General features: G+C 40.6%; 1 protein-coding gene across 1 annotated transcript; it reads left to right on the top strand.

Annotated features, from left to right (window-relative positions):
- Window positions 1-2,913: 2,913 nt before the first annotated feature.
- LOC130178594 (elongation factor 2) lies at window positions 2,914-11,353 on the top strand. The gene is made up of 14 exons (XM_056390967.1): window positions 2,914-3,067; window positions 4,612-4,826; window positions 5,953-6,134; window positions 6,253-6,464; window positions 6,584-6,762; window positions 7,069-7,174; window positions 7,545-7,797; window positions 7,919-8,114; window positions 8,223-8,346; window positions 8,524-8,766; window positions 9,190-9,543; window positions 9,674-9,856; window positions 10,059-10,191; window positions 10,674-11,353. Exons 1-14 carry the CDS (start codon window positions 3,065-3,067, stop codon window positions 10,865-10,867), a joined length of 2,577 nt encoding a protein of 858 aa, XP_056246942.1. The 5' UTR covers window positions 2,914-3,064; the 3' UTR covers window positions 10,868-11,353.
- Window positions 11,354-12,461: the final 1,108 nt, after the last annotated feature.

The following is a 12,461-nucleotide window of genomic DNA, read 5'->3' as shown; positions in this document are numbered from 1 at the left end:
GTGTGGGAAATTCCCAGGGCGTCACAGAAATAAGAAGAATAAAAGCAATTCTGAGAGTGAAGTTGGTTGATCATATTTGGCACACTTGTCAACAGGCAAAACTGTAATTTCAGCTTCAGGAAAGGAAGATCAAACACAGATGCAGGGGTGCCAGTATAATGTGGTAGCAGCAGCTCAGCACCTGTTTTTATTTCCTGTCTTCCTTGAACATCGTAAATGTCGGATAATGACCTCCCTCTCCAAGAGTGTCACGTAGATAGTTTCTTGACAACGAGACTGGTGTGCAATATAAAAATACAACTGGAACTATTTTTTTTGAGTCACTTAAGCTTTTGATTTTTGATTTTAAGTCTAAATTTAGAGTTTAAAGGGAAGGGGTGCAAAATATATCCACAGGATTACTTACAAATATTTCATCTTAAATTTGATGATATCATATAGTTTTTAAGTGTTTTCTTACCACTTCTATCAAATCTGATCCTCTTTTCTTCTTCTGTTAAATTTAGGAGCCAAATCTATCCAAACCATTTGTGATGAGTGAAAGGAGTTCTCCACTTTTCATGTTTATAAAAGCTTGTTTTCATTTGAAGCAGCAGAGTGACAGTCAACATCCTTTGGGGGGAAGCTTCAAGGAGACACCATCTGTACAAAAAATATATATGAGATATTATGTGCCTTAAAATTGGCTTTATTTTTGAGGTGATTTAATCTCTGCTCATCTCTTTGAGTGACTGCAGACACCTGGAAACCGACAGCATCTGCTCTGAGTATTACTGTTTTAGTAGGTCAGCTCCACTGGTGCAAACGTGACACACAGTGCATGGTGATATTGCACTGAAATGAAAATCATCGGCGTCAGGTGAAATGGCCACAGAAATGATTGATTTTTTGCTTTCGATGCAAACATTAATCTCGGTCCCCTCTTCATAAAGGTTGTATTTCTCCCCATCAATTTTAATTCATTTTGCTTGATCTGCTTTGGAAATGAAAAAGGGCAATACCACTTTCTAATTAGACATAGTTTGTACAGTGTTTATAAATTGTAATGGATTGTTTTTTTTATGGTTAAAATTAGTTAATGTTTTATAGATGACTCATAAGTGGGTAGTAATTGCAAACTGGGGATTTCCAGAATGTAAAACACCCATTCTGTTTGATCTTATCCACCTCATTTGTCTTTCCTCTTCTCTTCATCAGGACAATTTAACCACTTTCCTTCTGAAAGTATAAATAATAATAATAAATAGCTGAAGAACATCTGAACAAGAATCCATTTATCAACATCATAATAACTTTTTTTCCCTCTAGATAGAGATAAACCCATTGAAAATTTGTTAATTTTTCATAAAGTCATCAATTGTTTTATTGTTTTTTTTTTTTTTTTTTAAAAAAAGGGTTCTTCCATTATAATAAACTGTCATGTCAGGCACACATCTGCTCTTATGAGAACCCATTATGTGCTTGCAGTCCGTGAAGAATTAATTTTTCATTACAGAGCTATATTTTCTCCTCTGAGCGTGTGGACTGGACAGTCCACTGGGGTAATAGCAAACATCCAATCACCTGTCACATACACGTTTGTGCATGTTCATATGCACACATTTACAATAGCACTTTACTCTGCTTTTCCTCATTCCACTTTCATTTCAATGTCCCAATTCAGACTCTCTCATCGTCACTGAGATGCTTGTCCTGCTCTGCCCTCAGCTGGTAGATGAAAGCTGCAACATCCTGATACAGTGCAGCCTCCACTTTGTGCACAGAGGGTTTGACAAAGGGAAAGGAGAGCTGCTCTCCTTCCTCAGTAAAGGCAATGACACAAACCCAACAGCTATGGTGTTGCTCTAAGTGGTGGACCTTTACGTCTGCTTTTCACCTGGTAAAACAACTAAATAACATCCATAACTATCAACATTTTAACTGTTAAAAATTCTTCTACAAAGTATATACCCCTTTTTATATATTTGTGTATAATTCATGAGTATAGGTGAATATCTCCTTCATTAAATGTTTAAAACTCTGCCCTTGATTCATACTGTATAGAATGATACAGGACTTACAGCTTATTTCAAGACATGGTGATGCAACATGCATTAAGTATGAATTATGCCCAGCCTTTACAGCTGAAGCTTGACTGACAGAGAAAAATTCTGCCTGACCTGCAGATCTAAGCGAGACGAGCTGAAACTGATATGTGCTAAATTAGCTAGTGTACAGTGGATAAGATATTTTGTCTTATATAGATAAACTTGACTTGAACATTTTCGCAAAAATTGGCTCATTGTACAGTAAAGAGAAACCAAACTGAGTTGTTTGTGTGGTTAGAACCAACTGGATATTTACTGACTCAAAAATAATACCAATATTGTATCACAGATTAGACTAGGCATCTTCTCTCTCCTGTGGTTTTGTGTTTACTCATCTCTTTTTCTCTCTGTCACATTCTGCAGATATTTGTGCCTCCGGAGCTGTAGAGTCCGGATCTGTGATTTGAAACCACCCACTGCCTCCATGATCCTGCTCAACACCCACTGCTACAATTATTATTATTATTTGTCTCATTAGTTTCTTTATTATCATTATTAGTCGCATTACTACTCATGTTATTGTTTTTTATTATTAATTTATTATTCATTTTCCTATTATTATACATATTTATTTAAACATATTAAACCATTTTTCTTAACTTTTCTCCTTGCCTTTTTATGGCAACATATAATTTAAATAAATATATATATATAAAATTCCTCATTTTCTTTCTCACACACGCACTACATCAATAATAGACTTAGCAGTACAGCACACACCCATAAAAATTGCATTTATGATTTATTCTTAATATTAACCATCCATAGAAATCTGATCTGAGGCCAGGCTGTGGCGCAGCAGCGCCCCCTGCTGCTGCAGCCTCTGTCCTGAGCCACTACACGGCAGCCGCAGCAGCAACAGCAGCAGCACCAGCAGCAGCAGCGTCTCTCCTGTCGCTACCGGGACTGCCTGTCCTCAGAGGCAGTGTCTACAGCAATAAAGCGTCACATACGAAGACCGACGACCAGCAGGCAAAATGGTGAGTTGATGCTGGGCTCACAAGAGCTCATAGTTTTGTGTTTAATCCATTTGTAGAGGGGAAAGACGGGCAGCCGCTCCACCGAATAACCTTCATGTCTAGTTATAACGATTTCAGCGCAACAAGCTGCGACGCAGCCTGTCAGGTGTGTGTGTGCGTGTGTGTGAAATGGATGCCGATGCCTGGTGTCATTCAAGGTGTTAGGTGATCAGATGAAGGCTCTGTATGTTATCTGTTGTAACATACGCAGCAGCAGCAGCTGATAAAGCAGGGCTGTGGCCTTTACTGCACGGCCCGCTCTGCCTCCCTGTGACGTTCATAGCAAAGCCTTTAATATCAAGCTGCTGTAGCTTCACTGCAGAAATATCATGTTAATATTATGGGATAAGGAAAGCACATGGTCCTGACAGGTCTAATGATCATCTGGTGAATCCTTTATTTTACTATAAATCGTAGCTTTACATGATATTAAAGGAGATTGCGTCATTCTGTTTAATAAAAGAGGCGACAAAATATATTATTACACTTGGGCCTACAACAAGACGTCACACACAGAGAGCCGCAGCGCATTTCATTACAGTGGTGGATGACCTAAAACAGCTTAGAATTAACTATTTTCCATAATATTAAATGGTTTGGTTTTGTCGGTGAATGTCTGGAAATCCAATATTTGATAATTTTGTAATTATTTTATTTTATAAGATTAATGCATTTAATCTGCTCAAATTATGTTAAATAACACTGGATAAATGTTTTGCACTTGTCTGTTTTTCAATATAAGTAAGTCATATCATAATAGGTCTACTAAAGCCCACATAGACCTATGATGATAATTTAAATACATTTTTTTCAACGACAGATGAACATATCACAAAAAACCTTTTTGATCTTGAGAAATTCCTTAATTTTTCCTTAATTTATGCACATCCTTTTTATCAATACATTAAAGGCTTTTATCTTACTTTGTGATCCTAGGGGACTGGCCCCCTCATATGTTACATATCAAATTATAAATTGGTATACTTATACTTACCTGGTATACTTATTTGGTTACTGGCTAAACTGGTTAAACCCCTTAATCATTAATGTAAGGGCAGATTGAGCAACATATAGTGCATATTTTTGTTGTGTTAAATTAGGAATTAAATTTTTTTTTTTTCTATCTACATTTCAGCCTAATCTTCATATTGAAATTTTAAGAGTAAGGTAAAGTTCAAAAATAAAAAAAGATTTTGTTCCTTTGTGATTGTGAAATGTTTGGGCTCTGCCCATTCAGCTGCAGCATGTGAGTGATGACTCATTAATTCCTGATCTTGTTGCTTGGTTAGGAACCAGAAGGTAAAGTCTTTATGTGGTGCCCACACTCCTCCTGGTCAGGCAGATGGATTCAGTTTCAAACATGTCTTTCTTTTTATAACTCTACTTGGAATGGCTGCAGAGATCTGGTCGTGGGCATAAATAAATAGACACATATGATGAATAAGATGAACCTCTGCTCGTTGTAAATGGATAAAAGTTTAACCCCCCCCCCCTCCCCCCATCAGGTGAACTTCACAGTGGATCAGATCCGTGCCATCATGGACAAGAAGTCCAACATCAGGAACATGTCTGTGATTGCCCACGTGGATCATGGGAAGTCCACGCTGACTGACTCCCTGGTGTCCAAGGCGGGGATCATTGCTTCGTCCCGTGCCGGAGAGACCCGTTTCACAGACACGCGCAAAGACGAGCAGGAACGCTGCATCACCATCAAATCAACGTATGTGGTTCGGGACAGAGGGCTTAGAAATGTGTGTTTTTGTGCAAACTATTAAAGGTCCTGAAAACTCGGGTGGAAGTCTGAAGCATTTCTCTCTTACTGTAAATACCCAAGAGTCAATGTGCTGCAATTAAAGTTAAATTTGGGGGAACATGTGAACATGCTTAGGTTTTATTGATGAAGAGTTCAACCCTCAAAAATTCATCTGATCTCCTTCATCAGGACTGTGGGTGTGGTTTGATCACACTGATTGACAACATGAGGTAACAACCCAATAACTGTCATTAGATTTGGATTCAAATGTTGCCAAATCCTGATTGGTGCACGCAATATCACTTTTTTTTTTTTTTCTTCACATGATCCCTCCCCACATCTAACACGTGAGAAGAGCACAGACAGAAATCGCTCATGTGAAATAACCGTTCTAACTTAAGCAGAGAATTGTGTGTTCATGTAAGACCACATACTCCGTCCTCAGGGCCTTTCACTGTCAAATCCACCTGTTGTTTTGTTCCAGTCAGTTTCTTACTGAAAAGAACAACTACAGCAGTTATTTATTAATATGAAATACCTAAATGCTTCCACAGTTTCTGGTCTGACAGGATTACATTTGAGCCTTTTCACAGCCATCTTTTTTACTTTCTGCTGTGCTGTTTTGCTCGTCTGCTAATTCGGAACATGACGTGATAGATCGATTCGTGATCACGAAATTTGTTTCCTTTTCACGTTGTTGGTTAGTTCCTATGTAGTGAGTAGAACAATCTCAACATTAAGTAAGGCAGAACATATGTTTGTCCCAGGAGATCCTTAATCTAGTCCCATCTTGTAGGATGTTCTTTTATTTAAACATAATTTTCAAAGATGTTTAGAGAAGACACTTTGCATTTTTAAAAATCCACCCAAGATGTTTCTGTCTTAAGCCAGTAAGTGTACCAGCACTGACACTAATTCGCATTACTAAGTATTAACTAAAATTGTTCCAATACTGTGATGATTCACTTTAGAAATATATTCAGTGTAACTCACGTGATTCACCTTTTTTTTTTTTTAACCCTTTATTTTTTAAGATGAATTGAATCAGTGAACATGTCCCCAGACTTTTTACTCTCCCCTCTCTGTTACTCAGGGCCATCTCCATGTACTACGAGCTTGGAGAGAACGACTTGGCGTTTATTAAGCAGAGTAAAGACGGAAACGGCTTCCTCATCAACCTGATTGATTCTCCGGGTCACGTTGACTTCTCCTCTGAGGTCACTGCTGCCCTCAGGGTAACTGATGGAGCCCTGGTGGTTGTGGACTGTGTCTCGGGTAAAATTACATAATGTCTCACATCTTTGCCTTCCCATCCCACCATTGCACACACACACACACACACACACTCACTCTCGCTTTTCACCCAGACTCACTGGTTTGTTTCCTCTGCCAGGTGTGTGTGTGCAGACTGAGACCGTGCTGCGGCAGGCCATCGCTGAGCGCATCAAACCCGTTCTGATGATGAACAAGATGGACCGGGCTCTGCTTGAGCTTCAGCTGGAGCCTGATGAGCTCTTTCAGACTTTCCAGCGTATTGTTGAGAACGTCAACGTCATTATCTCCACCTATGGAGAGGATGAGGGGGGACCCATGGGGAACATCATGGTATGGCGCCGCACACACACACACTTATGCACTAAGTTTTGAAAATGTTACTGTACATTTAAAATACCATGTTTCATTTGTGGTTACAAAGAATATTTTTTCTTTTTTTTTTCTCTCAGATTGACCCTGTCATCGGTACAGTTGGGTTTGGCTCTGGCCTCCATGGCTGGGCCTTCACCTTAAAGCAGTTTGCCGAGATGTATGTGGCTAAGTTCACTGCTAAAGGAGATGGTCAGCTGGGACCAGCAGAGAGGTGTAAGAAAGTGGAGGACATGATGAAGAAACTGTGGGGAGACAGGTAAACTTGAGTGCATAAATAAGTCCATTAATACCAGGCTGTGAAGCAGGGTTTCACTGCCCTCACTGGTTTACTTCGGTGATGCTGGGTGAGGTCAGAAACGTACTCTGTCACACCCAATAGTGATGTCACCGTGTACCGACCATGGCCTGGAGTACACATCTACATCACTACAGCAGAAGTAAAACCACTTCACTTGCTCTTTAAAATGTTCTTGCACCTGTTGGGATGATCAATGCATGATTAAAGAGCAGCATGCCAGCCTGATATATTTGAATGTCATTGAATATTATATGCTTCTTCCAGATATTTTGATCCAAGTGCCGGCAAATTCAGTAAGACCAGCACAGGCCCCGATGGTCAGAAACTTCCTCGCACCTTTAGCCAGCTTGTTTTGGACCCCATCTTTAAGGTGACTGAAAAAACACTGCAACAAAACTGCAGTTTAATAAGGGCTTTATTTATCTGATGAATAGTGTGAATTCACATATATCTCTATATTGTTGAAAATTAATTTCTGACTCCCTTTTCTGACCTTGGCACCTCCCAGTAACATGAAAAATACACTATGGAGGACAGTAGTTTGATATAATGTAGGACACTAAGATGAATGAGCTAAAAGTTAATTTCTCTGCAAACGAAAACTTATGTCACCTTAACAATCAAAATAAATCATATAATTAAAAACTGTACCCACAAGTCCTTTAAAAAAAAAAACATTAAAGGATGAAAAAAAAACTACTTTTTTTTTTTTTTTTTGCCCTCTCTCACCGTGCTCTTAGGTGTTTGATGCCATCATGAATTTCAAAAAGGACGAGACCGCGAAACTCATTGACAAGCTTGACGTCAAACTGGACTCGGAGGACAAGGAGAAGGAGGGGAAGCCCCTGCTGAAGGCCGTGATGCGCCGCTGGCTGCCTGCTGGAGAGGCCCTGCTCCAGATGATCACCATCCACCTGCCCTCCCCCGTCACTGCACAGAAATACCGCTGTGAGCTGCTCTATGAAGGGCCTGGAGACGACGAGGCCGCCATGGGTCAGTAGAACGTTATCACCGCACCACGCACCTTCACCTTGTGGAGAAGACATCAGTCAGTGAGGAGCACTCGGATGATCAATTTGCTAGATTTTCAGCTTACCATATTTTCTCTGCTCAGGTATTAAGAACTGCGATCCTAAGGCTCCTCTGATGATGTACATTTCAAAGATGGTCCCAACCAGTGACAAGGGTCGTTTCTACGCCTTTGGCCGTGTGTTCTCTGGATGTGTGTCCACCGGCTTGAAGGTGCGCATCATGGGGCCAAACTTTACCCCTGGAAAGAAAGAGGACCTCTACATCAAACCCATCCAGAGGTGAGCATGTTTTATTTAGAGAGAGGGGCTTCTCTTCTCCCACTTGTGTTTTCAGGTATTTGTTGGCACTTTTTTTTTTCCAACACATCCCTCTCCTCTTCCGTCCAGGACCATTCTGATGATGGGCCGGTATGTGGAGCCTATTGAAGATGTCCCATGTGGGAACATCGTGGGTCTTGTTGGAGTAGACCAGTTCCTTGTTAAGACAGGGACCATTACAACATTTGAACAGGTAATGTATTGCTTTTTTTCTCCTGTAGTTTAAACACTGGTGTACCTCACAGTGGTGCATTAGTCATTGTTACTATTAGTTATCGCTTGCTGTTGGCACAACTCATCCTGTCACAACTCATCCTGCCACAACAACACAAAAAGAAACAATCTATCACTCGTTGACTCCTGTCTGCAGTCCCACAACATGAGGGTGATGAAGTTCAGTGTGAGCCCCGTGGTCAGAGTTGCTGTGGAGGCCAAGAACCCCGCTGACCTGCCCAAGCTGGTGGAGGGTCTGAAGCGCCTGGCCAAGTCTGACCCCATGGTGCAGTGTATCATTGAGGAGTCCGGGGAGCACATCATCGCTGGAGCGGGAGAGCTGCACCTGGAGATCTGCCTGAAAGATCTGGAGGAGGACCACGCCTGCATTCCACTGAAGGTGAGGCAGCCAGAACAGAGGTACAGAGATGCTGACCAGATACAGGACAGGGGACGCCAACTTAAAAATTCATTTTAAATGATTTATTTACATGAGACAAATCAGTTCCATGAAGTGAAAAACACTTCAAGCTTCTTCAATTGTTTGTCGGATATTTGTTGTAAAAACTCTTTATCTCATGTGAATAAAAAATATTTTCTACAATTTCTTCACAAAAAAGGAGGATGGTTTCCCAAACAGGTTCAAGCACACTGCTTCATTAAAGTATATAAACATCCAAAAATCTCATGGCTACACTTACGCGAAAAATACCCTAATTTATAGATATTTGGTATGAGGTGAGACTTGACCTTTGTAAAAAGACAAAAACCATTACCACCCATAATCTCACTTCTGACTCCCTCTCCTGCCATCTCTTTCCAGAAATCAGACCCAGTCGTGTCTTACAGAGAGACAGTGACAGAAGAATCAGACCAGATGTGTCTGTCCAAGTCCCCCAACAAGCACAATCGTCTCTTCATGAAGTCCCGCCCTTTCCCCGACGGCCTGGCTGAAGATATCGAGAAGGGGGACGTCAGCTCTCGGCAGGAGCTCAAGGCTCGCGCTCGTTACCTCGCCGATAAGTACGAGTGGGAGGTGACAGAAGCCAGGAAGATCTGGTGCTTCGGTCCAGATGGAACAGGGCCCAACCTGCTTATAGACATGACAAAGGGAGTTCAGTACCTCAACGAGATCAAGGACAGCGTGGTGGCTGGTTTCCAGTGGGCAACTAAAGAGGTGGGTGCCAATTCATTTTGTCTCCAGTTACATTTTAAATTAAAAGCTCTGTGTAATCAGACGTACTTGTGATATAGTACACTGTGTAACTCCTGAGAATAATGTTGCAATCGCTGTCTTAATCCTGCAGGGTGTTCTATGTGAGGAGAACATGCGCGCAATTCGCTTTGACATTCATGACGTGACACTGCACGCAGACGCCATCCACCGTGGTGGAGGACAGATTATTCCCACAGCTCGTAGGGTCCTGTACGCCTCCCAGCTCACCGCTCAGCCACGTCTCATGGAGCCTGTGTACCTGGTGGAAATACAGGTATGTATGTAGGCGTCTTACCTCCAAAACAAAGTGAAAAACCAAGATTGTGAAAACCCCTGTTAGTTCTGTAAAAGTATAAATCTGTTAGTCACACGATTTGCAGGTAGAATCCTTGAGTTTCAACTATAAATGCTCGTCAACTGCCTCATGCCAGTTTTTTAGGCTGCACGTCTGACGCTTGTGCCTCTTGTCTATACAGTGCCCCGAGCAGGTGGTAGGCGGGATCTATGGCGTGCTGAACAGGAAGCGAGGTCACGTGTTTGAGGAATCCCAAGTGATGGGCACTCCGATGTTTGTGGTGAAAGCCTACCTGCCTGTCAATGAGTCCTTTGGTGAGTGTGTGCCTCAGTGTGTGTATCTTTTGCGGTGGGTCTTACTCTTAGTTTCATGATAAATATTGTATGAACCTTCTAGATTTTCAGTATTTTGATTAGAGTAGAATAATTCATGATTCATTTTGATCTTGTTCAGCAATCATATGGGAGGGCATCATTAGTCAAAAAGCAGTCAGAAAAGGAGAAGCTGCTACAAAGGTCTAAAGATTAAATTGGATCTCTTTGTGTCTGTATGTGAAGATCCATATCAATGTTTTTAATTATTATTATACATGTTGAAAATAAGAAGATCCCAGCTGTTCTATAACTCAGCTACAAGTATGAAACATGTTCTCTCTTTGACTTTCCAGCAATTAACCAATCGTTATCAAAGTGTGATGCAATTCCCACCGCATGTGGATCAGAGTCACATTCTTGGCAGACAGGGATGTTCTACAATTTGAAACAGTGCTATTTATATCTTTATTTATTCCCTCCAGGGTTCACAGCCGACCTGCGCAGTAACACTGGAGGCCAGGCCTTTCCTCAATGTGTGTTTGACCACTGGCAGATTCTCCAGGGAGACCCCAACGACCCCGCCAGCAGACCCTTCCAAGTTATCGCTGAAATTAGGAAACGCAAAGGTCTCAAAGAGGGCATTCCCGCTCTCGACAACTACTTGGACAAACTGTAAACACTGAACCCGGATTAAAAAAACAACCAAATCAATCTCTAAACCCTACCCCGTGGGCACTTTAAATCTTTGCACAGGCTTAAAGATACATTGCACAAATTGTTTTGACTTTGAGTCCAGAGCAGAAACAAAGCTTATGATTTCGTTGTAGGCTAGTGGAAGCAGTGATGCTTTTTTCATTTCACAGCTACAGTACACCAAGTGCCTAGGGCAAGGGTTTTGGGGAACAATTGGATGAAAGCAGTTGTATTATGAATTTCTTGTTTCTTCTATTCCTCCACATCAGTCTCTTCTCACCCAAATCATCTGCCAGGATGGGCCTGTACAGTGCACTGTGATACTGCTGCAATAATGCATATTTAAATGGATCATGGCCAGAAAAAAAACCATGGAAATCACAATAAAGTGTTACAGAAGTCAAACTCCCTGGATTGGACCTTTGTTCAGTGGATGTAATGAATAAAAAGATTCAGCTAATGATGAAAATGTGACTCCTGAAGTTCTGTTATTGCTCCAGTCAGCAGGCAGTAACTAAAGGAATAATTTGACATTTTGGGAAATACACCGATACACTTTCTGGCTGTGAGTTAAGATTAGATCATTACCACTCTCCATGGCCAGATTAATCTCCCATGGGACCCCTGGGAAACGTTTGTTGTTGGGCCCCTATTTACTATATATGGCAGACTAACCCAGACACCAACCGGTATTCTGGAGCTGAAAGCATTAGCTGATTAATTGATTAATCAATTGACAGAAAATTAATAGGCAACAATGTGGATAAGTGATTAAACATTTAAGGGTTTTTTTTAAGAAAAAACTAAAAAAATTGATTCCTACATCATGGGTTTCTGACTGATAGTGAGACAAATCAAGCACTTGGAATTTATTAACTTATAACAATAATAATAATAATAGCTATTTTTCACTATTTACTGACGTTTAATGAATTAAACAATTGATTATTAAAGAAAATAACTCAGGTGTATTGATAATGAAAATAATTTTTCATTAAAGCTTTACAGTGCTTTTAAGATGGAATAATACTAGTACTTTACCTCAGGTTTCTTTGTGTCAATGACTTGACAAAAAATGGAAGAAATTCCATGAAACACAACTTCACAACAAATGAGCAGATCTACTAAGTAATTTATTGACACAGAATCCCTCTGCAAGACCAGGGCCACAAGATGAAGGACCCCTCATAGTTGATATTGTACAGCAACTTCTCATCATCCATGGGAAGGAGAGCCAACTTGGCTCTGTCCAGTGGTATCTAAATTCACCTAGCAGCTCTTCTAAAGCTTATAGGTTACAACAAATAGCTGTCTATGTGCATAACAGTCTACACTTGGCTGAGAGCCGTTCCAGCGGAACCAGCAGATATTCCAATAAATTATGTGTACTGTTTTGGTTCTTATAAAAGAAAAAAGAAAAAGGCAATCATATATCATCAGTCTTATAACTAGTCTTTACATAAATTAATGTAAATTTGCCAAAAACAGGAATGTGCAGTACTTACAGACCATTAAATCTTCCACTAATAAGGAAGCTGTAAAGACTGCTAATGAGTGTTTTTCATTAATCAATTTTA

This window comes from Seriola aureovittata, chromosome 12 (genome assembly GCF_021018895.1).
Source record: "Seriola aureovittata isolate HTS-2021-v1 ecotype China chromosome 12, ASM2101889v1, whole genome shotgun sequence".
NCBI classification, from domain to species: Eukaryota; Metazoa; Chordata; class Actinopteri; order Carangiformes; family Carangidae; genus Seriola; species Seriola aureovittata.
The sequence above is the reverse complement of the archived record's forward strand: the minus strand, read 5'-3'. Positions and strand labels throughout refer to the sequence as shown.